Source organism: Plectropomus leopardus, chromosome 7 (genome assembly GCF_026936395.1).
Source record: "Plectropomus leopardus strain MGB_pleo_1.0 chromosome 7, ASM2693639v1, whole genome shotgun sequence".
NCBI classification, from domain to species: Eukaryota; Metazoa; Chordata; class Actinopteri; order Perciformes; family Serranidae; genus Plectropomus; species Plectropomus leopardus.
In genome coordinates, this window is record NC_142182.1 from 17,547,050 (window position 1) to 17,567,933 (window position 20,884).

General features: G+C 40.8%; 2 protein-coding genes across 6 annotated transcripts; one reads left to right on the forward strand and one right to left on the reverse strand.

Annotated features, from left to right (window-relative positions):
- Nucleotides 1–63: 63 nt before the first annotated feature.
- Nucleotides 64–3,644, forward strand: bida (BH3 interacting domain death agonist). 2 transcript variants are annotated; one of them, XM_088080107.1, is made up of 4 exons: nucleotides 64–222; nucleotides 1,192–1,473; nucleotides 1,973–2,106; nucleotides 3,085–3,644. In XM_088080107.1, the coding sequence occupies exons 2-4, from the start codon at nucleotides 1,209–1,211 to the stop codon at nucleotides 3,280–3,282; spliced, it is 597 nt and encodes a 198-aa protein (XP_087936233.1). In that variant the 5' UTR covers nucleotides 64–222; nucleotides 1,192–1,208; the 3' UTR covers nucleotides 3,283–3,644. The 2 variants fall into 2 exon arrangements, with proteins under 2 accessions (XP_087936233.1, XP_087936234.1); XM_088080108.1 differs by having other exon boundaries at nucleotides 3,088–3,644.
- Nucleotides 3,645–3,771: 127 nt separating this feature from the next.
- bcl2l13 (BCL2 like 13) lies at nucleotides 3,772–20,607 on the reverse strand. Of its 4 annotated transcripts, none has more exons than XM_042496130.2 (7): nucleotides 20,455–20,607; nucleotides 19,137–19,341; nucleotides 17,117–17,194; nucleotides 16,326–16,482; nucleotides 14,853–14,925; nucleotides 14,538–14,666; nucleotides 3,772–6,924 (listed from the first exon to the last, which is right to left on the reverse strand). In XM_042496130.2, exons 2-7 carry the CDS (start codon nucleotides 19,276–19,278, stop codon nucleotides 5,869–5,871), a joined length of 1,635 nt encoding a protein of 544 aa, XP_042352064.1. In that variant the 5' UTR covers nucleotides 19,279–19,341; nucleotides 20,455–20,607; the 3' UTR covers nucleotides 3,772–5,868. The 4 variants fall into 4 exon arrangements, with proteins under 4 accessions (XP_042352064.1, XP_042352065.1, XP_087936232.1 ...); XM_042496131.2 differs by lacking the exon at nucleotides 20,455–20,607 and adding an exon at nucleotides 19,915–20,023; XM_088080106.1 differs by lacking the exon at nucleotides 20,455–20,607 and adding an exon at nucleotides 19,919–19,980.
- Nucleotides 20,608–20,884: the final 277 nt, after the last annotated feature.

Here is a 20,884-nt window from a genome sequence, read left to right on the forward strand (position 1 = left end):
CTTGTGTTGTGGACTTATCACAGCTCGGGCTGGACGTGAAGGCATCACGTGGCATTCGCGGCTCGGCTCCACCCTGCAGACAATGTGAGGATGTGCTGTTGTTTTGTTCAGCTCAGAGGTTGACTCCTCGGCAGCGGGGCAGAAGACGGCCATCGATGGCAAATCACTAATCACTTATTAACAGGAGGCTAAAGGCTGATGTACCCAGCAGAAGAAACGAATGTGAGTGAAGTTATCGATAACTTTACTATCTAAAAGTATTTAGCGACAATCTCCGGTTTCACTTTTGTTCGACGTTGATGAAAGTTAGCGTTAGCAACTGTAGCAGAGATAGCATTAGCGTTATCCTACTAGCTACAGAGAGCAAACTCAGAAATACCGTCATTTCATAAATGTGCCGTGAGTTTAGTTGTTTCCTCTGGTTTGTATTTTACACTTAAATGCCTTTTTAAAATATTGTTTTCCACTGCCTTAACCACACTTTGACGTACATTATTGTGTAAAAAATCTTACATTTTGTTAGTTTAGCAAGGTAATGATGATCGCACATATTTATTTCTCAGTAGTCTTTTTACAAAAATACAACCAGAGCATACAGAAAATATGCAGACACTATTAAAAACACAAATATTTCCGTTGCAAGTATTTAGTTTGACCTCCCTTTGAATTGTCTTTAACTCTTACGACAATATGAGACGTACAGTACTGACCTAATTGTGTATTTACATCAGGTTGTATTCACGACATGTCCAAAGCTCATATTGGTTGTTTGGTACGTTTTGTCGTGGTTGTACGGTTCCATGTTTCACACAAAAATTAATATAGATATCAGTCTGGGGCCAATATTTTGGCTAGTTTTTTATTCATTTTTTGTTTAAATTGCCACTTGACTGTTAAAAACAGTTGCTGGGAACTTTCTGTATATGATGTTGAAAGTCTCAGTTTTGATTAAACGCTTGCTAAACGCATTTAAACAATGTTTTGTTACAAAGGTTTGTTATATTCTAAACAGAAAGAATTTCATTTTTATTGTAAATGCATATCGGTTCCAAATATCTGTTATCGGTCTCATTAAACATTAATAATCGGTATCGGTCCGCCAATGTCGGTTGACCCCCATTAATAAAGAGACTGAGAAATAAAGCTTCAGTGCTAACGTACCCTCATTACCCTCTTCTCTAAATTAAAAAGATCAACAGTGAACATCGATGGATGAGCTGGGGGATCTCATCAGTGGGCAAAACGCCGCCCTGATCGTTTTGGCTTTCCTCCAAGCTGACTGTAGATCTTCAGAGTACAGGAACGAGCTTTTCTCCCTGGGCGAAGACTTACATCTCACCCGGGACATCAACTTCAATGGCCCCAGGAAAGAGGCTCTCGATGACGGAGACCTTGAATGTGATGGTCACCTGTCCAGTCACATCACAGCTGCTATACATGATATGCAGCCTTCAGTGGAGCTACAGTGGCCCAGTGAGTAGCTGGATCTGAATTTTTAAGCTGTTCAAAGTCCATATGCAGGTGATATTATAGAGTCTGTTTTGCACGAGCACCACTGACTCTGATATCAAATCAGCTGAGTCATGTTTATCTCCAAGTCTTGTTTGTGGAAGATATTTCTGAAAGCAAAATGGAAGCTGGATGTATGAGGTGGCAGACAAGCGCAAATCTTAAATATAGCAAACCAATAAAATGTTGACAGTTGTGAAGATAAAACTTCCTGTGATTCAGAGTGAAAGCAGGAAGTTACAGCTGTCAACCATTTCACGACTGTTGATGCAAACCTATCATCCACATTCACGTCTCTGAGTATATCACTAAATTATATGTGCGACAGCTACGGGGTTAAAATGTGTGATATTGGCATCCAGAATATTAAAAATAGATTAAAGAAAGGCGTCCTTGCTATTAAACCCAGAAACAAACATTATGTTGGCTAAAGTGTGCTGGTGTTTTTCTTGTTCTCCTGCAGTGAACCGAGCAGAGGCAGCTGCCGTTCAGCACGTTGCAGATGAGCTGAGAGAAATTGCAGACCAGCTTGAACACAGTGTCGTAGCTCAGGCTACTCAGAACCTGAGCAAGAACATATCGGCCTCTCCTTCAGATGTGAGTCTGCTCTGAACACGGAAAAATTTGATGTTGTCATGGTATTTGTCTGTAATAGATAGGACAAACTCTTAGAATATAATATAATCTGACTCATTACTGAAACAAGGCAGGAAAAACCCCCAAACTACTGTGCACAGTGGTGTAACAGGAGGTCATCAGTTATTAATCTCTTACTACAGTTGTTTTCAGTTTCCGCTGAGAAAATTATTTAGCTGAGGCGGAAAGGTAAATAGTGCCTCTGCTCTTTTCCCTCAAAGTTAATATTTAATGAAAGGGTATGTGCCATTGTAGTTAGGTGGTTTTTGTTTAAGGTGCAGTACGTCTTCGGGTGTCAGACTCTTAAGTTAAACACTTTTTAATATCATTTTAAGATAATTTTAAACCAAATTTAAGACTTATTTTTGGACAAATCATTTTTTTTTTCTTATTTAAGAATTGCATGTGAGTAGTACATATGTGGTCCCATGCAGAGGTGGATTTTATGTAGGAATGTGGTATTGCAGGGGGTTAGGTTATTCTACATTTTCAAACAGATAAGTGTATAAGTATGAAATAAAAAGACAGTATTAGGTTCAGTAGTAGGTTTAAAGATGTGCAATATCAAAAATATGGATTTTCATGCATAGGAGGGTGACACATTTTGACTAAATACATTAAAAGATGGGTGCTTTAAATTAGCTTAAATGTTTGTGGCAATCAAGACCTTACAAATTTAAATTTAGGACTAATGACTTTAAAAGCTTAATTTTCATAAAATTAATTTCAAGCCTTTTTTTTCTGTTAATTTTATAAATTTGACCTGCAGACACCCTGTGTGAGGACCCATGTCCAATATAAAACACTATAGGAAACTCTCCATTATTCATTTTTAATAATTATTATTATGCATCAAGTTTTGCTTTTGTTGTCATTCTGTGTTTATGGTTTCAATAACCATAGTGCTGTCTTCATGTTCCCTTTGTTTGTGCTTTCTAGCAGTGGAAAGATCTCCTCAACTGGGAGGTTCAGAGGGTGATGATGCAGAGCGTAGGTCTGGAGAATCTACCCGAGGAGCGGGTCATCGTGGCTCTCACACTCACCCTGGTGAGGGGAGTGTGCGAGGAGGCCCCACGGCTGCTCAGAAACCTCTTTAACACTGCGCTGCAGTATGTCAGCTCTGCCAGGGTCAGGTGACTTTTAGTTGCATGCTGAGTGGAAATAACTGAGTAATATGTGGAGGGAAACAGCTATATCTGAAATTGGCATCTGCTCCCCAGTATAAGTCAACTGTGAAAGGAGCTTTGTTGACTGCACAGTAGTAAAAACACTTTTCAAACAAATGAAAGTGATGATTTATTGAGTTTACCTTCCAAAAGGTGAAATCGATGATTTAACTTTTTCTTCTTTGTCTTACTGCCTCTGTTTACTTATGCTTACAAATGTATCTTTACTTTTTATACTTGAAATTGATTATTTTTGTATTCAGTTATTTTGCTTTTGGCATATAGATGTATGACTGTGCTATATTGTAATTTGATTGAATAAGTTTCTCTGGATTTGAGTTTTATTTCAATCTTTGACAGTCAGTTTTTATATTCCTTGACCATTTTCTGTGTTCAGCTGTGGAGGTACAAAATTGAAATGTACACACTTGCGCATTTTAACAAACCACCACATAAAAAGTTCTCAAATATTTTTTTTTATTGTCATCTCAAACAGTGTATTGTAGGAAACTCAAGGTACAAAGTTTCATGTTTGGGACCCTTTGACATCCATCCTCTGTACTTTTACAGTTTCCCTTTGAAATCAGGTGTAGTCTGAATCCATGAGTATTACTATGTGTAACACCGACGACACATATGGAAACCTTCCTGCATCAAAGACGGTATCTGCTCAAAACCATGTTTTTACAGCCATTAGTGACTCATCATAGTGATCAAACTTACCACAGTATCCCCAAATTTTCAAAGAAAATATTTAAGTGGTGAGGCATCCATGGGGACAAACCTGCCACCTTTAATTGTGTGTTAGTGACAAAGGCTAACAACTCAATGACATGAGTTCTCTAAGGGAAGAAAAACTAAATCTGCCTACACTGGGTGTGGGGGAGGCCAGGGGACATTCCACTGGAATAGTTTAGTTTCTTTTTAAAAACTCCTGCGGTGTGCTAAATACTGGCTCACTAATAACTGGGGAGATTTCCTTAGCTGGATGATATTACATACAAATAATGTAATTTCATAGCAACACTTTAATGAGCCTTTATGAACTTTTGTTTTCAGTTACTTGTATAACAGCATTTTCTATGAATATGTGAAACTATACAGACACAATGCTGTTTTGATTGTCGTTAAATAATGCGTTTTTGCCGTTAATATCACATTCTTTTCAGGGAATGTATGAGGTTGAAATCCTAACTGTCACTGGGGCAGATACCAGAGTTACGGTATGAGTCAGGTACATTACAAGCAGGGGAGCAGAAAAAGTGAAGGGTACAATCAAAATACTAGGAGAAAAAGTAAGGACAGGAAAGTAACTGCAGAGAAAATTGGGTTTTGACTGAGAAAGTGAAGCGGCCCATCCAGTAAATTCATCATTAAATCCAGTTACATCAAGGGATTTATGCAATATTGTCACATTACTGCTATCTGGAGTATTGCTGCTCACTTAAAACATGGTAAACATAAGCAGTGGCTGCCATGTTCCTGTTTAGCTAATGCAAACAGAACGTAGTGGACTTTACATAAGCACTCTAGCGTCTTTAAAAGCAGTCTGACACCTTTTACTGTATGTATACAATGGGAAAATCCATTGCAACAAAAATTAATACCTTGTTACTTGCTGTTCCTGTTTTGTGGACCTTCACAGTATATTCACATTTACATGCATGCTTGATGTATAATTCCTACAAATGCAGCACATTTGAATACTTTAAGCCATTCTTGAGCAAAATCTTTAATGTTTCAATACACAAAAACAAAATATGCTGCATTTAAGTTGATACAAATCCCCTGTGTAATGTGTAAAGATGGAAAAATAATCTTAACTAATATATGCATTTTTTGTGTCAAATAATTTAAAACTGACGCTTCAAATCAAATTACTAGTTTCTTTTCCATATCATACGTTTGGTTTGTTATTCAGAGGAGTATCAGAATAACATCACAGTTAGAGGGAGGAAATAGAAATGAATGCCACTTTGCTGCATAGAAAGAGAGAATGCTAGAAAACCTCAAGACTCACAGAAACGGTAAATGTGGGCACTGATGTTTGTTTTAGCAGAGGGAGAGTCGTCTGCAAATTTTTCATAGAGATACTCTGAGTCAAGTGTTACGAAACAATCCTAGCCACAGACACAACAGAAACCAAAACTGTCAGAAGAAGGATAAAAGGTCCACACACTTTCCAATCTATGAGACGAAGGGCTGGAGTCGACACAAAAATGCAAGTTAACCCAAAGAGATAAAGAGAAAAGAAAAACATCAAAATTAAGGAGAATATTGGAGTGCATTGTTTTCCCCCGTTATGTGTTTGCACCTGGTGCCGAAAAGCGGCCAGGACTCCCAGCAGTAAGGTTGTGGATGAGGTGAGATTTTGGTTTGCTGGGGGACATTTTCACAGATTTTAAAACCATCAAAAGCATAGATTTTTTTGGGAAAAAAACAGCCTCATTTCATAAATCCAACACTAGTTGTAAGAAGAGTCCCATATGTGTGCTAATACATTTATTTCTACCTTAACATCTCGTAATTTGCATTCTCCTCCCCTGAGACAGATTATCTACTTCCTCCTGTAGCTTATGACACCGTATGCTATTACAGCAATGAGAACCACCAGTGCGGCCCCTCCGTAAAGCAGCACTTGGAGCTCTGATTCTGGCTCCGGCTGCACTGGGGGCTCCTCGGCTGGGGTTTCTACAGGGGCCACTACAGCCTGTGGGACAAGGGGTTCAGCCAGCGGGGCTTCTGGCTCTGCCACAGTCTCTGCTTCTGGCTCCTCTGGCTGGGGAGGCACTGTGACGGGCTCCGGCTCCTGTTCTGGTTCAGGAGCTGGTTCTGAGGTGGCTTCAGGCTCTGCTGGTGCTGCTGGGGTTTCATTGGCTAGAGATGTGGGTGCCACCTCAGCAGGCACTGGGTCGGGGGCAGCAGCTGGTTCTGGCTCAGGCTCTGGTTCTACTGCAGGAACAGATAAAGGTGCTGCAGGTTCCGCCTCAGACGGAGGGGGAGCAGCAGCTTCAGGGACCACGGGAGGCAGCTCTGGTTCTAAGGAGATGATGGAGGGCTCTGCCGACAAGCTCGCAGGCGTCTCTAATACAACGGGCTCCTCTAATGAAAGCAGGGAGGCCGGCGCTGTGGAGTCTGGCTCCGCTGACAACGCAACAGGTGGAGTCGGGTCCCTAAATTCTTCCCTAAGCTCGGCCAGCTCGCTCTCTGTGCCCAAAACACTCATCATGCTTTCGTCTATTGCGCCCACTTCACCTCCTTCCTCGAGCAGCTCGGCGTCTTCGCGCTCCACGTGGACAATGTCCGAGTTTGAGGAGTTGTTTTCACTGCGCTCCTCAGCCAGAGCCACGCCCTCGTTGCTGTCCAGGCTCTTGACGTCTTCAGGGTCCATCGCACCGACCTGTGCCCAAGACTCGTGGCCCGCCAGAGACACAGGTAAGCTTTCTGTCTGCCAGGAGCTCTGCCCGCTGCTGTTGTCCCCAGTGCAGAGCAGCGAGGAGGGGGGACTGAGCTGATCAGGATGCTGGTCCCCTGAAAGGATGTAAATGTCGTTGCTGTCTTCGGCGATGGTCACACCTCGCTCCTCCTCTGACTCAAGGCTGAATACTTCACTCTGGGGTAGAAAAGTGCTAAGTATTAATAATTCGTACATATTTTTTAAATCACTTATATCACAGATTTTCTTTTGTTGTTGTCTTTTTTTCCTGTCTTATTTTCAGATAAAAAAAAAAAAATCGACTAATTTTACAATTTTCGTGCCATTTCTTAAGTTGCTTGTTTTTTTAAAAAATAAATCAAGTCAATTTGCTCATGTTTTAAAGAGTTAAATCAGGACAATACTGCAAAACACTGAGTGAAAATTCAAATAAACTGACACTTTCGAAATGCAGCACAGTACAGCACTGCTGCACACCTTAAGTTAGACTTGTATGCCACCTAGTGGTATGCATGTATTAATCAACAATAGATCAGGAGCCATCTGCAAAGCTCTCTTATGTAAGGTCATATGATCATGTGGGTTTGCGTGACAGACACAGGGGTCAGCTTACTGAAGCAAAATATGTTTAAATAATTCAATCGGTACAGTCTGCTGAACTAAACACATTTGACCTCAAAATATCAAAGGAGGTCGAACTTTTTGTCAAATCTAGTTTTCATGTGAGCTTATCACATAACTATAAGGTACAAAATGTACAGTTGCATGAGAGAGTGACCATTACAGCCTCATCATTACTGTTTGCTGAGTGTGCAGTGATGTGAAGCGGCATTTACAGTGTGTGGCTAAGAAACAGGCCAGTGGGTATTCAGAATGAGCACAAAGGATCAAGATGCATACTGACATGCTCACGGTCTTGAGGGCGTGTGTTGAAAATTCAGGGTGAATGAGGGGTTAATAAGATGTTGTTGCAAATGGCAGTTTGCAACACTTGAAATGTATCCTCTCACATTGCTCAGCAGCAAAATCTACCATCACCAACACGACAGCACTGTGAGTCCAGGTTTAAACTCGGCGTAATTTTGGACTTGTGGCACATTAACATCTCTGCTCTTAAAACAACAAAAGGGTTATGTCAGAAAAATGTGCTATAACTTGCTGCACAGAACCTTAAAACTATGACAAAACCTTTTCTTTGCAGCGCTCTCCTACTTACTGCTATACCAACAAGACTTAGAGCCACGCCAGCGGCATTGTCAGACTGCACTTTCACCGAGTGGTGCTTTTCGCTAAAGTCAAATTACAACATTCTAACATGCTTATGTTTTGTGTTTTAGCATGGCAGCACTTAGCATAAAACACAAACTACAGCTGAATTTTGCATGTATTTGGTGAAAAACTATTGGACACATGAAATCATTGATATGATGATGGCACTAGACCATGCGTCTTCAACAGGGGGTCTGTGACCCCTAGGGGGTCCTCAGTGTTATTGCAAGAGTGGGAGCCAAATTATAGTTTGATAGCTTTTAAAAGTTTTTGTTTTGTTCAAACACTAAAATGTCTGAGAATACACATTAACATGGATTTAACACATTATTAGCAAAATTAAATTCACCCATTTATAAAAAAAATCCCCAAATAAACAAAACGCACTTAATTTACCGTACACACCATTTTTGATAGGATAACTGTTACCCATAAACCCTTGTCAAATAAATCCATGGTGTATGAATATGTCAATCAGTTTAACATTTTTAATTTCATAGCTAGGTGGCTCTACATGTTTATGTAGGCCCAGTTAAAATGCAACTCAGTCTCATATATGCAGTCGGGGGTCCCTGCTCCGTCACGCTTTCAACTGAGGTTTCATTGGCCTGAAAAACAATAAAGACTCCTGCAGTGGACAAAAAAGTGATCAACAAAAAGTACAGTTCATCCTGAGGGGAACATTAATGTGTTACCAAAATTTCCCAGCAATCCATCCAATTTTTGTTACGATAATACACTAAAACCACAAATATGGAATTCCTGGTGGCACTAGAGAAAAAGTCTGTAGGATTGATCCTATAGGGAACATGAAGCCAGGACCAAAGCTTTGGAGAGACTGACCGCCACTGCAGTCACATCTGTCTACGCAGGTGCGTCTTAACAGGTGACAGACAAAGACAAGTAGGCCTGGTGCTATTAATCTGGGGTTACATAACAGACCATGCTTAGCTGGATTGAAGCTAAGTTTTAGATCGGTCTTGAGCGTGCTTCTCCGTTGCATTTCTGTGCGTGTCACAGAGGTGTGACCTGAGCAGACGTGATACGAACAGACAGCGGGCACAGGGGTGGTTGTTTGTGTGCGAGCGGCAGGCAGGAAGGTTCTGACAGCAGACACCAGCTCCAAAGACAACACTGGCCCATTTGAAAACATGATAATATGTTATTATGAGCATCCCTGACTGCCAATTTGCATCTGAGCCACACACTATTTCATTCCCGAAAAGCATACAGTATGTAAACTATTACTGAACCATGTAAATAAGAATTTTAAATGACATGGTCAAGCTGTGAAGGTTATTTTCCATACAAGGACACTGAGGGTTGTGCACGGCAGCTGCGTCCAGGGAGGCAGGAGATTAAATCTAACAGCGTTTGTCGCGTTGTTATCCAACATTCGCTTTCTCCATAAGCTGATTTGAATGTGGGAGCCCAAGAGTGTTTTGCCCTCAGGTCAGTTGGACAGAGCAGGACAGGGATGCTATGTGGTATAAAATTCCCAGCAAAAGGTTGCAGATGGTATCAGAAGGTACAGAATCTCCTGCTTTTAGTTTTAAGTTTCTGCTTTTACATAGTCTGAACTGATGTCAAATTTTAACTGACAATAAACCTCAAAATGAGATTAAACTCAGTGCCACAGTAAAAATTATATTGCCAATAACAAAAATAGAAACTGGATGTTCCAACTTGTAGCACATAAGCACCAACTATAAACCATTTCTTACATAAGTTTTTCGCAGTTTGGTGGTAGTCGTCATACAAAACATCCTAAAGTATGTAAACTATGCAGGAAAAATGTGCTCCACGTCCAAAGCTAGATTCATAATGATGAATAATAATTAAACTTAACATAAAAGATTTAAATGAATGACAAAAAACTCTGGCAACAACTTTTAAATCTACGGCAATAATCGAACAAAGCACAAAAAAAAGAGAAACACACCTGAGGAGACAATCCACCCTGACTTTGCTCTAAATCTTTCTTTGTTGCTCCATGATGTTGTCCCGCAGCACTGCTGACTCTGGGAAACACACTAACGTTTTAAGTGCTGTTCTGTCGAGAGGCGCGTTTGTCAGTTCTCCGCCCTCGCTTCAAGGCAAACACAAACTTTATAGAGCACATTCCTGCTGTGGAGCCAAGGGTGTTGACAACAGTACCAGTCCTTATTCCACCTTTTCATTCTCCCTGCACTATTACACACTTATCTGACTTTAAACACTGAATCTGAAAATATATCTAAACACACTGAACTTCAGGAGGAAGAAAAGCTGCCACATTCTTGTCACAGTTACAAGTATTTGCTACATTGCCACATGGCTGTCACATACTGTCAACATGCAGCGTCCACTTGCAAATCCAAAACCTGAGATGTTACAAAAGGCTCACTTTCACCACTTTCACTGGCACCAACAATCCGTCAAACCCAAAATGGGAAACAGATTTTTGTAAACCAGTGACTTTGTATTTTTGGATTGTTTTCATCTATGTAATATTTTCACTGGCTCATACTGTATGCACTTTTGACATTTACGAGGATTATGTCATCACCGTTCCTAACGGACAAGCGCTGCAAGAGGTCATGCAGCCGCCGACGGAGAGACTGCTGGACTGCTCATCAGCATAACTTACTAAATTCTCTTTCTCTGACAAAAGCTTTTGAGCCAATAATGGAAATGTGAAAAATTTCCAGGGTTGGGTGATTGGACAAAGATATTGGCTGTCGGCAACCTGCTGAGTACATCGGCAGTTGGTTTTCTGGGCAATTTTTGTTATTTTATTTTGCAAATTTACTGATCTGCTTTTTAAGAACGAGTGATAACTGCTGCTCAGCGGATATCTGGCACAGCGCTAACAAGTATGTGATGGGTCTGGCTTTTAGGGGTGTAAGAAAAGATTGATACACTTGAGCATGGCAACAATGTTATTTTTTTGTGATACAGTATCTATTATTAATTTTTCACAATATGTATTTCCTTAATTTTTTTATCTTAAGAATCTTGCAAGCACTTTTTTTGCACCAGTTTAGGCAAAAACAAACTTTTTATGCATATGCTGGTATGTTCTTTATACTATGAGTTCTCCTTAAATAAGATTAAAAAACTGCAATATATCACCTGTCTTACAGTATTGCAATATATCACAATATATTGTATTGTAACTCCTGTATTGTGATTTGTATCGTATCACCAGATTCTTGTCAATACACAGCCCTAACTGGCTATGCAAGAATACAGAATCTTGTTTAGCAAGCTCACTCAGGAGCACAAAGAGGCGAGCAACAACTGACAGACAGCACTAAAAAAAACTATATTTTCACATGTAACCCAGTGAATTAAGGTTTTATTTTGACCAAACCAGAGTTGGTGATTGTTAGATGCGGTGAAAAAATGTAAAAATATGGTTTTAGTGAGATGTTATTATTGTTATTATTGATTAGAAAAAAGGTGTACACTGGAATATTTCGTCTCTTGACCGTTTCTTGTATGTTTATCACCCTAAAGAAAGCTAACAGAGCTTGTGGAACAGAGCAAACTTGCACACACATCTGTGGGAGAGCCTTGGGCAAACTCCTTGTTAAAATGACACAACAGTCTGCTGTTATGTGCAGCTCACACAATATGCATCAGTAAATATTGAGTTTTTGTCCCGTCATCATTAACAGTGTTGCAGCAACAGCCAGACTGACAGATAGACGGAAGGAGAGAGGATGGATGGGTGCCCTGTTAAAACCTTGGCAGTCAGCCTGTGTTGCTGCTGTTGTACAAGTTTTTTAGCAAGCTACAAGTGGGCCAGTCAAGCCCCTGGTGATGATGTTTTTAGAGGATTATTTGAGTTATTTTGGGGACTTCCTCTGCCTGCACAGGCACTCCACTCCGGTCCAGTCTCATGCGATGGCACAGTGATGCACATACAGTTTTTCATCCTGGAGCTGGCCAGCTTACATAACAAGGGGGAGCACTGTTACACTGTGCAGGGTGCAGCATGACGTGCCCTGACACGGACCAGGGTGGAACCCTTCCAGCACCTTGTCCTTAAAATATCATCGCTGCAGCATCACTGCTTCTATGCAGCAGCAGCTTTTGCAAATATAAACCTGAGGACCTGTACTAAGTTGCTTTATTGCCCATAAGTTATGCTGCTTTGACTATCAATTTACCATCAAATTTACTGCCGTCAGATGACTTCATTGTGCCTTCTTCTGTGCTAAGAGGTCAGGTGCAATTCTCAGTGCGCCACTTTTAAACCTCAGGAGTCACATTACATCACACTCACAAGGACGGTAATATGAAATGGCTGTTGTGCACAGTCAGTTCTCACCCAGCAGTTTTCACTGACAGACACTGAGGGACAATTGTCTGATTCTTGTGGACGAAAGACTGACAACAGCACGCAAGCAGACAGACTGACAGACAGACTGTGAACAAGGTGCCAGAGGCAACCCAGAGAGGTTAGTTGGTGTACAGGCGCTAAACAACAACCGCCCCTTTTGGGCATTGATTCTACTGTCCAGATTTTAGCTTGCAGTCTATGTCCTTTATTTCACCACATAAGCCATTTTTTTGCTCCCCCCCCTGTCCCCCGCAATCATGTCCTCGACCTAACCCCCCCTGGCTGTACACTGTCTGACGGCTGCTGGTTTTGTTCGTGCCAAATCAAGTGTACACCACTAGGGTCCTATTAATCCTTACTGTGTTCTGATGTAACTAACAAAGGCATTATGAGAGGCACCCATACCTAACATCACTTGTGACCAGGACTAATCTGTGCATTTATTTTTTTTTTTTTAAATTGCATTTTATATAAAAATGCGGGAATGAATTATTGAAGAAATTAGATAAATACGATCAAGAAAACAAATTTTTCTTCTCCGTCTTTTTCTAATATAAAAGTACGTGATGTTCCTCATTTGGTGGACTGCCATTTTTTGTTCTGCAAGTTCACAATTCACAGAACGAAATTATTGTGCTATAATAATTTTTTTTTAAAGAAAAAAACAACCTGGTACGGTATGTTTATACTTAACAATAACAAGAACTGGAAATATTACTAGATAAGAGAGACCTATTCAGCTGCCAAGAGTTAGTTGCTGCTGCACAGTCACTCTTTCCCAGAGTAAATATTCCCGCACGCACTCACATCAACACAAATGAGTTCACTCCGCTTTGGCTTCAACATCACAATCAAAACATCCTACCTCAACGTGAAGTCTTGGAAACCCGGGGTCACTCGAATAGGCAAACCTAGCGATGGAGTGGATGTAGAAAGAGAAGTGTGCATGCAGGCAGCTGTCAAACTAATGGAGATTTCACTTTGCTCTCACCATGCCCACCCTCTTTCTCCCTCATCTCTCACCCCTCCCTCCTTCGTATTTTCTCCCCTCCTATCACCAGTCTCTTCATGCAACCGCTCTCTCTCCTCCTTTCTCTCCATCCCTCCATTGCTGATCCTGCTCCAGCCTATCATCCGTTCATCCCCTGTGACATAACTCAGCACAAGAATGCAGCTTTGTTTGGAGCAAGCGTATTATCAACATGTTACACTGCACAATACCGGGCGGAACGTCATGACAATGAGGCAATGGCGACCGGAGCAGTGGTTAACATGTCAAGTCACGTGACCTTTCCATCAGCGTGACCTCGTTCATAGGAAGCCATCTGTGACGCAGTGTTCCACTTATTACAACGCTGGAAACCCTCGCTAATATTATCACTGGAAGAGAGCATGTCTAAAGCACACTGTAGTTGCAAATTTTGCATGTATGTGATAATATGAAATTATGGAAAGTGTGAGCATCTTATCAATCATACAGCTCAGACAGCAAGACCAGTTATCCTTTCATTTGCGTGAGTAAGCACCACACTAACTCTTTATATCAGGGTGTTCTCACCTGAGAACATATCAGTTGCAACTTGCAAAAAGTACAGTTCAGTGCCGGCAGCAGAGCTCACATTTAGCTTAGTCAAACATTAAAATAATGAATGTTTCCCTATGAGAAATAAATAGCACATCACGTAACAGAAATAATTTAAATTTAGCTTTGAACTACGATTGACATTTTCCAACAGATGGATGTTTAAATAACCATAAAGTAGATTACACAAAGCATTTAACTCCTGACTGATAGAGACAGAGGCTGCTGGTTTTATTTTAAATGTGGGTACTAAACTGCAGAGAAAAATAGAATTGATTCACTTAAATGCTGCATTTTTTAAACAGATTGTGTGCTGAGGATTTATTGCTTTGGATACTTAATACAGTATAATGTACATTATAATCACATGTATGGTAATGTGATTGTTGTAGATCAAAAAAGAACAGCGGCAGGGACTCTGAGCGATGAAACATCTGTACAGGTAGCTCACTGATGCCCTCATCTGGATATTTTTAGTTCTGTACATCTAATCATTTGAGCGTGGTGCAAGCGTGTTTTATCTGTGCACACTAGAGATTTTACTTTTGAATTCCAGGTGATGATGCATAAAATATAAGGGTAAGTATTATCGCGTGCTTAAAAACTCACCCATCCCCCCTGCTGAATGATGTAGCCAGATTCATCCTCCTCTAGGAAGCGCACGCCCAGATGTGACAGAGTTGTCAGTGACTGGCCCTCGCTCTGTAAAGCCTGGAGCAACACCAATGGTACAAGCACCTGGGAGAGACGTAGAAGTTAAAGGAACAGGAAAAGAAAGTAAAGAAGTGGGGACACAAAGGTAAGAAACATCAAGAGGGCAGAGGTAGCAAATACATGAAACAGCAGATTAAATGCTGCACCTTTTGCATGCCCTGACTAAGCAATCTGTCTGTTTTTTTTCCATTAAACTCCTGGCTGACTCACCTTGCTCCAGCCTCCCTGTGTGTGTACTGAGAGATCCCGTGTTGTGTCTCTGAATCTCTGGTAGTCCAGAGGCCTGAAACACACACAGATATAATCACTAATATTTGACATTTTGCTGTTTAGGATTTAAAAAATGTGCAGAGAATATAAGAGTTATTTCAGAGAGACTACTCTAACTTTTCTGTTCATCTGCCAAGAGCTGCCAAAAAAAACGTATTTTGTTGCCAAGACTAGATTTGCCTCTACATGACCTGAGGTTTTGAATCTTAAATGTGTGCAGACATAAAATGAGATTATGTTGTTCGGAGTGTCTTTTACATTTTTTAACCTTGTTTCTGTGTATTGTATGTCCCATTATTTCTGTTCCTACCTGCTCTCATCAAGTCAGATCTATGTTGTTTCAGTAATTTTTCTAACTGATCCCTTGTTTTCCAGTGATGACTTGTAAAGTCACACCTTCCTCCTGGGTCAAGTTCACTCACTTGAAACAGATTTTTGTTATGTCAGAAAGCTAAATATTGCAAATGTGTTTGTCTTGTAACATGTGGATGTCAGCCATACTTAAAATAAAGCCTTTAAGTATACTTGCAAATCTGTGTGCCTTGATTTCGTTAAAGCAGCTGCTTTATGCCCTCTGGGGTACGTCCTTGAGCATAAATGGTCTATTGCAGCAATGTCAGTTACACATATTCACAGTTGGATGTTGCCCAGTACAACCACAGTCTTATCTGCTGGCTTCAGAGCAGCTCCACTGAAGCAGCTGCAGATTAAGTATCTTGTTAAGGTGAACCTCTCTTAAATTCAACTCTAAATTCGTTAAATGTACCATATTTTGGTTGCTTTTTTATCATCTGCAAGCAGCCTTAACACAGGGGAAATAACTGAGGCTAGTACATATTGCGAGCACAACGCAAACAACAGACAGGTTGCAAACACTGTGTGACAATACCTTTCCCAATGACTCAGACTGTCAAAGCTGTCTGGTTTAGAAAAGTAGAATGTGTGTATAAAATGAAATGTGTGTGTGTGTGTGTGTGTGTGTGTGTGTGTGTGTGTGTGTGTGTGTGTGTGTGTGTGTGTGACAGAATGTGTCTTAAGTCAATAAATTCAAGCAAAAACTGTGTGCAGGTAATTGTGTTCTGTCTTTATCCGTTCAGAGTTAAATGCAAGACTTTCAATCAGTTTCATGAAATAAAGCCATCTTCCTCTCACTGTTAAAGTTCAAGAGTTCACCAAGAAGAAAATCAACTGAACAGCAGTATATCAACATTTACTTTGCCATTCCTTTGAGACTGTTACTCTCACCCTGTGGACAAACAGCACAATTCTGTTTTCAAGTGAAATAGAAGTCTTAAAATTAACCATTTGTGAGGAGTCAAGGAGAGCAGCAACCACTTGAGAGCAGTGATGATGAATTTACACCGGTATTTCCATGAGAACTACCGTTCGTCATTAAAGTCAAAGCAAACTGACCCTGCAAGGAGCGTGTGTACGGCTGCTGCCAGGTTTGTGTCAAGCTCTCTGGCCACCCGGTCTCCCACTGCAGCGAGGCAGTCTTCAATAGAGGACTCTGGAGTGGGTGGATTAAACACCAGCGACGTGTGCCGGTCAAAGCCTGTTGTGGACGAGGCTGAAAACACACAGACCACAGGAGAGAGTATGTCAGACAGGCACTGAAGTTCACTTTTGGGAATTTTTCACATTGCAAGAAAAGAAAACATAAGATGGTTGAATAACTTTGAATAACTCCAAAGAACGGGGCTATTTATTTAACTACAGTTCTCTGAGTAGTACGAATGAGTGTCTCACACACTTCCTGTGAAAAACAAAGGATGCTGGTTATCAGGAAGAGAAATAAGGGAGGAGGGCAGCCTGGAGCAACACTAGCTCCTGCTACTCGAGGAACTATATTTATGTAAAGAAACCAAGGTTCTCTCTCACTACATACATTTTATGTTTTACTTTGACAAATATTGACTTTTGGATTAATTAGACCAACTGCCTGCATGAATAAAGAACGGCAAAGTTTACAAAGAGAGTTTTACAACTTTCAGCCAAAACATTAAAATCACTGACAGGTGAAGTGAATCACATTGATCATTTCATTACAATGCAATGTTCTGCTGGAAAACCTCGTGTCCTTGCATTCATGTGGGTTCCACCTAACACACTCCACCCAAACACCATCGCAGACTATGCACACTCCCTCTGGAAGCAGCACTCCCCGGTTGACAGTGGCCCCCCTGGTAGGACAATCCACTCACAGGCAGCGATTTCTTCATCCAGTTGTCTCAACTCTTCTTCATGTTCTTTTATAATTGTACTCCTCTGTCTCCCATCTCCTGAAAGAGATTAACAAACATGACATAAGAACCAACGGTTTCTCATTTTCTCCTTCTATGTCTCTCTCACACACACACACACAAAATATCACAGCACTTAACAAATATTTCCAAAAAAACTACTTATGAAAGGCCACTCACAATGTAATTTCTTTTTATGCGTCTTAACAGAACTGAATTGAGTTGAACTGAACTGAATTGGCTGTAACTCTGTTTGTAGTGTGCGACAGCTGTCTTAATCTGTTCTTACAGTTTTTATATGTATAAATCACAAAATTTCCTTGTTTGCAGGATTAGTGTCGCTAACAGCAACACCCTTTACTTTCAACTCCTTCATTTACTCCTCAGCATGATGTTGTTGAGCTCAAAACCAGAAAGGTTGTGAATAATTCACATAAGCTGTGCATTTGTGCCTTGTATGCACGCAATGTGAGAGCACCATTCTCAAGATTCAGTCTGCACTGCTGGGGGCAAAATGACGCGCGCAAAACTGACAAATATGCTGCTGATGTGTGACAATAAGCTTTTACATTTCCATAAACAACGTGAGGAGACAGCATTTATTTGATTAGGAGGGGTGACATGCTAAAGCTCAAGACATTGGTTATTTCCACTGTCATGGAATATGGACTCCTTTAGCACAGCTAAACGGGGGACTAGCAGCCAATAAAAAAGAACAAAGGTAAGGTTCGTGATGGAAATCAAATACCGTGTTTTTTTAAAAACAGGAAGGAAAGGGACATTCAGTCAACCCCCTTTTCTATTTGTCCGTGTCCCTGCAGCTCATACACGAACACCCTGAGGACTGCTGTTGGTTTTTCCTGGGCTTGGTGCTGTTTCAGCATTCAGCCAGACAGCTAACCGGCCAACTATTTTGCTTTGGTTCATTGGCGTGTGAGTTATCCTACGGTGATTACACATGACAGGCTGTCAGAAATTGGACCGGGTCAAGCGGAAAGCAGGGATCAGCCACTCATCTGCCCTTCTCCGCCCATTTCAAGCATGCACACAACAAAAAAGGGACAGGAAACAAAAAGAACCCCCCCCCCCTCGTTCTTTTACCATCTCACTTCTGTTTTTCTTGCTCAAAATATGTACGCTTTTTTTTAAAATAACTTTTTAGACCCAATGACAGAGGGGATGACATGCATGTCCTAAAATGGTACAACTGTCTTGCCTTCCACGTGGGATGTTTCCCCATGTAATCGATCAGATTTATTTCAGACCTCACACACCATGGCTTCATTCCACAAAGAAGCTTTGGCATGCTTCTTACTTGTTTCTCTAACAGTGCATAGATTTATAAAAGAATCACAAATTTGACATAACAAAATAACTGTTTGAAAAACACTCTGCTGTGTGTTTTTTTTGTATGCCAGGCAGGCACATAGGAAATAAGATGAAAAACAGGCATGCTACAAGCCTGAGGTCATGGCGCAACATTCCTATAAAAGCCTCTGTAAAGACAAACCAGTCTACAGCTACTCGGGACAACACATTGAAAGAATTATACAGGGAACCTCGCATGACATCTGTTTGTTTACAAGCAGTGGATACTTCATAACTATCATGTTTTAATTGGCCATCACAGGGTGTGTTTCTATGTCGATGCTAGAGAAGGCTAAATTAAGCTGGTTAACAGGTGGCAAACTGCAGACACATCCTGAATATTTTTCTTTTACTGCGATGTGTGCATGTGCAAACAACTCTGTTTGTGTGTTGTGTGAGTGCACACGTGTGAGGTTTGCCCTAAAATACACTGCACAACATGAGGAGACTGTAGAGAGCACTTAAACAATGTGTCCTTGACAGCAGTTGCACTTGGGGGAATGTGGACATGCACTTCAATTTCAGACTGAAGCGAAACCTAAATCAGATTACACCACAACACATTAAGAGCAAAAAGAACAGTGAGGCACTAATATAAAGTCTTTCTTCTCACCTTGAGCTGTGGTTACTGCCTGTGATCTGTTAGCAGGCAGCATTCCCAGATAGTTGAGCACGATGTACTTGGTTTCATAATGAAAACCCTCAGGCACAGTGGCAGTGATGGAGGCAGAAGAGGTGGGGCCTGAGGTAGCCATTGAACAGACGTGTGTCAGACTCTCAGGCACATACGTTCTTACAGTCAAAGCTGGACGTCTCACCTGAGGAAAATCCCACACACAGAAGTAAAATGTATTTTTCAATCTGACAATTGTTATTGCTGCAGTACACTCAGTTCTGGCAAAAACACCCAGTGACAAAACATGAGGGACTCCACATCAAACATTCTGTTGTCATCTGTTGTTAAACTGTAAAACAGCTGTTAGGTAGATGACATATTGTAAATGTCCAACTCGTTGTCATCAACAGTAATGTCCTTTGGGGATTGTGCCAGGTGGACATGTCCACTTGCCCATCTGGCAAAAGGGTGATGGGGCTAAAACTGATCACTAAATGTAATTATTGATGCCTCTGGGACTGCATGGCTCCTAAATGTACAAACAGAAGCAGATAGTCCCAAAAAATGCCTGTCTCTTAAATAGTTACGCTCTGTACCAACATCACGATACAATTCAGCTTAGGCAGCACACGTGGTGGACAGACCTTCGTGATAAGTTCTTCAATAAGAGCTTTTACTAAACAAATGTTCAATGAAAATGTAAATATTGCTGTGCAGTACGGTTTAGTTTCCTCTTGGTTTTCTGGACATTAAAAACAAAAGTTTATAAACTCACTGACAAACAAATGTCTGAGCTTATCAGATCAAATCGTCCTGCAGATATGAATGGACACCATGTGGACCAAAAGTGAGAGCATTATTAAGTTTGACAAATTAAACTTCCGGCCTGAACTGTCAAAATAAAACGCTTTACTGGCATATGGAGTCCATAAAACGAGCATTAACAAAGTTCCAGTGTTAAAGTAAATATATGTTTTAACTGGCTTACTAATTAGGTCTAATATTAATATATAATAGACGCGATTATCATTCATTTTTTCCAAAGTAACAGCAGGCTCCAAATAACATCACATAACGTGTCACGCTCACACTCAATAGGTAACCACACATATAGCTCTTTAACTGATTAACCACCTTACAATATAGACAATTGTCTGCTACACTGTAGAAGTCCGTCTTTTAGTCGTTTCTGGCTGAACACCTCAGCACACATGCAAGCTACAGCTAGCATAACGTTACACGTTTAAGGTGCTATTTCGCAGACGCAAAACTTCATTTTAACTTATACTGAGCCAAACTGGGGTCGACGTCTTACCGTCCTTGTCCAAAGGCAATCCGGTGCTGACAAACGACAGGTTGAAGGGATATATGCGACACAGTCCCCTGCAGCAGTAGCTGAGGAGGGCAGACCACCACTGGCAGGCAGCACTAGCACAGTGTGTTCTTTACAAGCTAAACAAGCTCGCGAGAATACAGCAGCAACCTTCCTGTCGTGACTTTCAAAATAAGACTCTCATTAGTTAGCAGATTGTGTTTAACAACTTTTTCTGAAGTTATATAACGGCACTTCTCCGAAATGAAAATGTCAAGCTTAACGTTACTTGATACTTAAAATCGCCAATCCAGAAAGTGAAGTCTGGCACTATTTTGTTTCTAAAACTTTTTTTTTATTGGTTACAAGGTCTTTAACAAAAAAATGCATACAAATACATAAACAGCTGGGAAAATAAATAAATAAATAAATA

Bases quoted from the DNA above. Each gene is read 5' to 3' on its own strand.
- bida (XM_088080107.1), top strand. From the start codon at position 1,209: ATGGATGAGCTGGGGGATCTCATCAGTGGGCAAAACGCCGCCCTGATC. The intron at 1,474-1,972 runs GTGAGTAGCTGG...GTTCTCCTGCAG, and splicing joins AGTGGAGCTACAGTGGCCCA to TGAACCGAGCAGAGGCAGCT. The intron at 2,107-3,084 runs GTGAGTCTGCTC...TGTGCTTTCTAG, and splicing joins TATCGGCCTCTCCTTCAGAT to CAGTGGAAAGATCTCCTCAA.
- bcl2l13 (XM_042496130.2), bottom strand. From the start codon at position 19,278: ATGGCTACCTCAGGCCCCACCTCTTCTGCCTCCATCACTGCCACTGTG. The intron at 17,195-19,136 runs GTGAGAAGAAAG...AATCTCTTTCAG, and splicing joins GGCAGTAACCACAGCTCAAG to GAGATGGGAGACAGAGGAGT. The intron at 14,667-14,852 runs GTGAGTCAGCCA...CGTCTCTCCCAG, and splicing joins CACAGGGAGGCTGGAGCAAG to GTGCTTGTACCATTGGTGTT.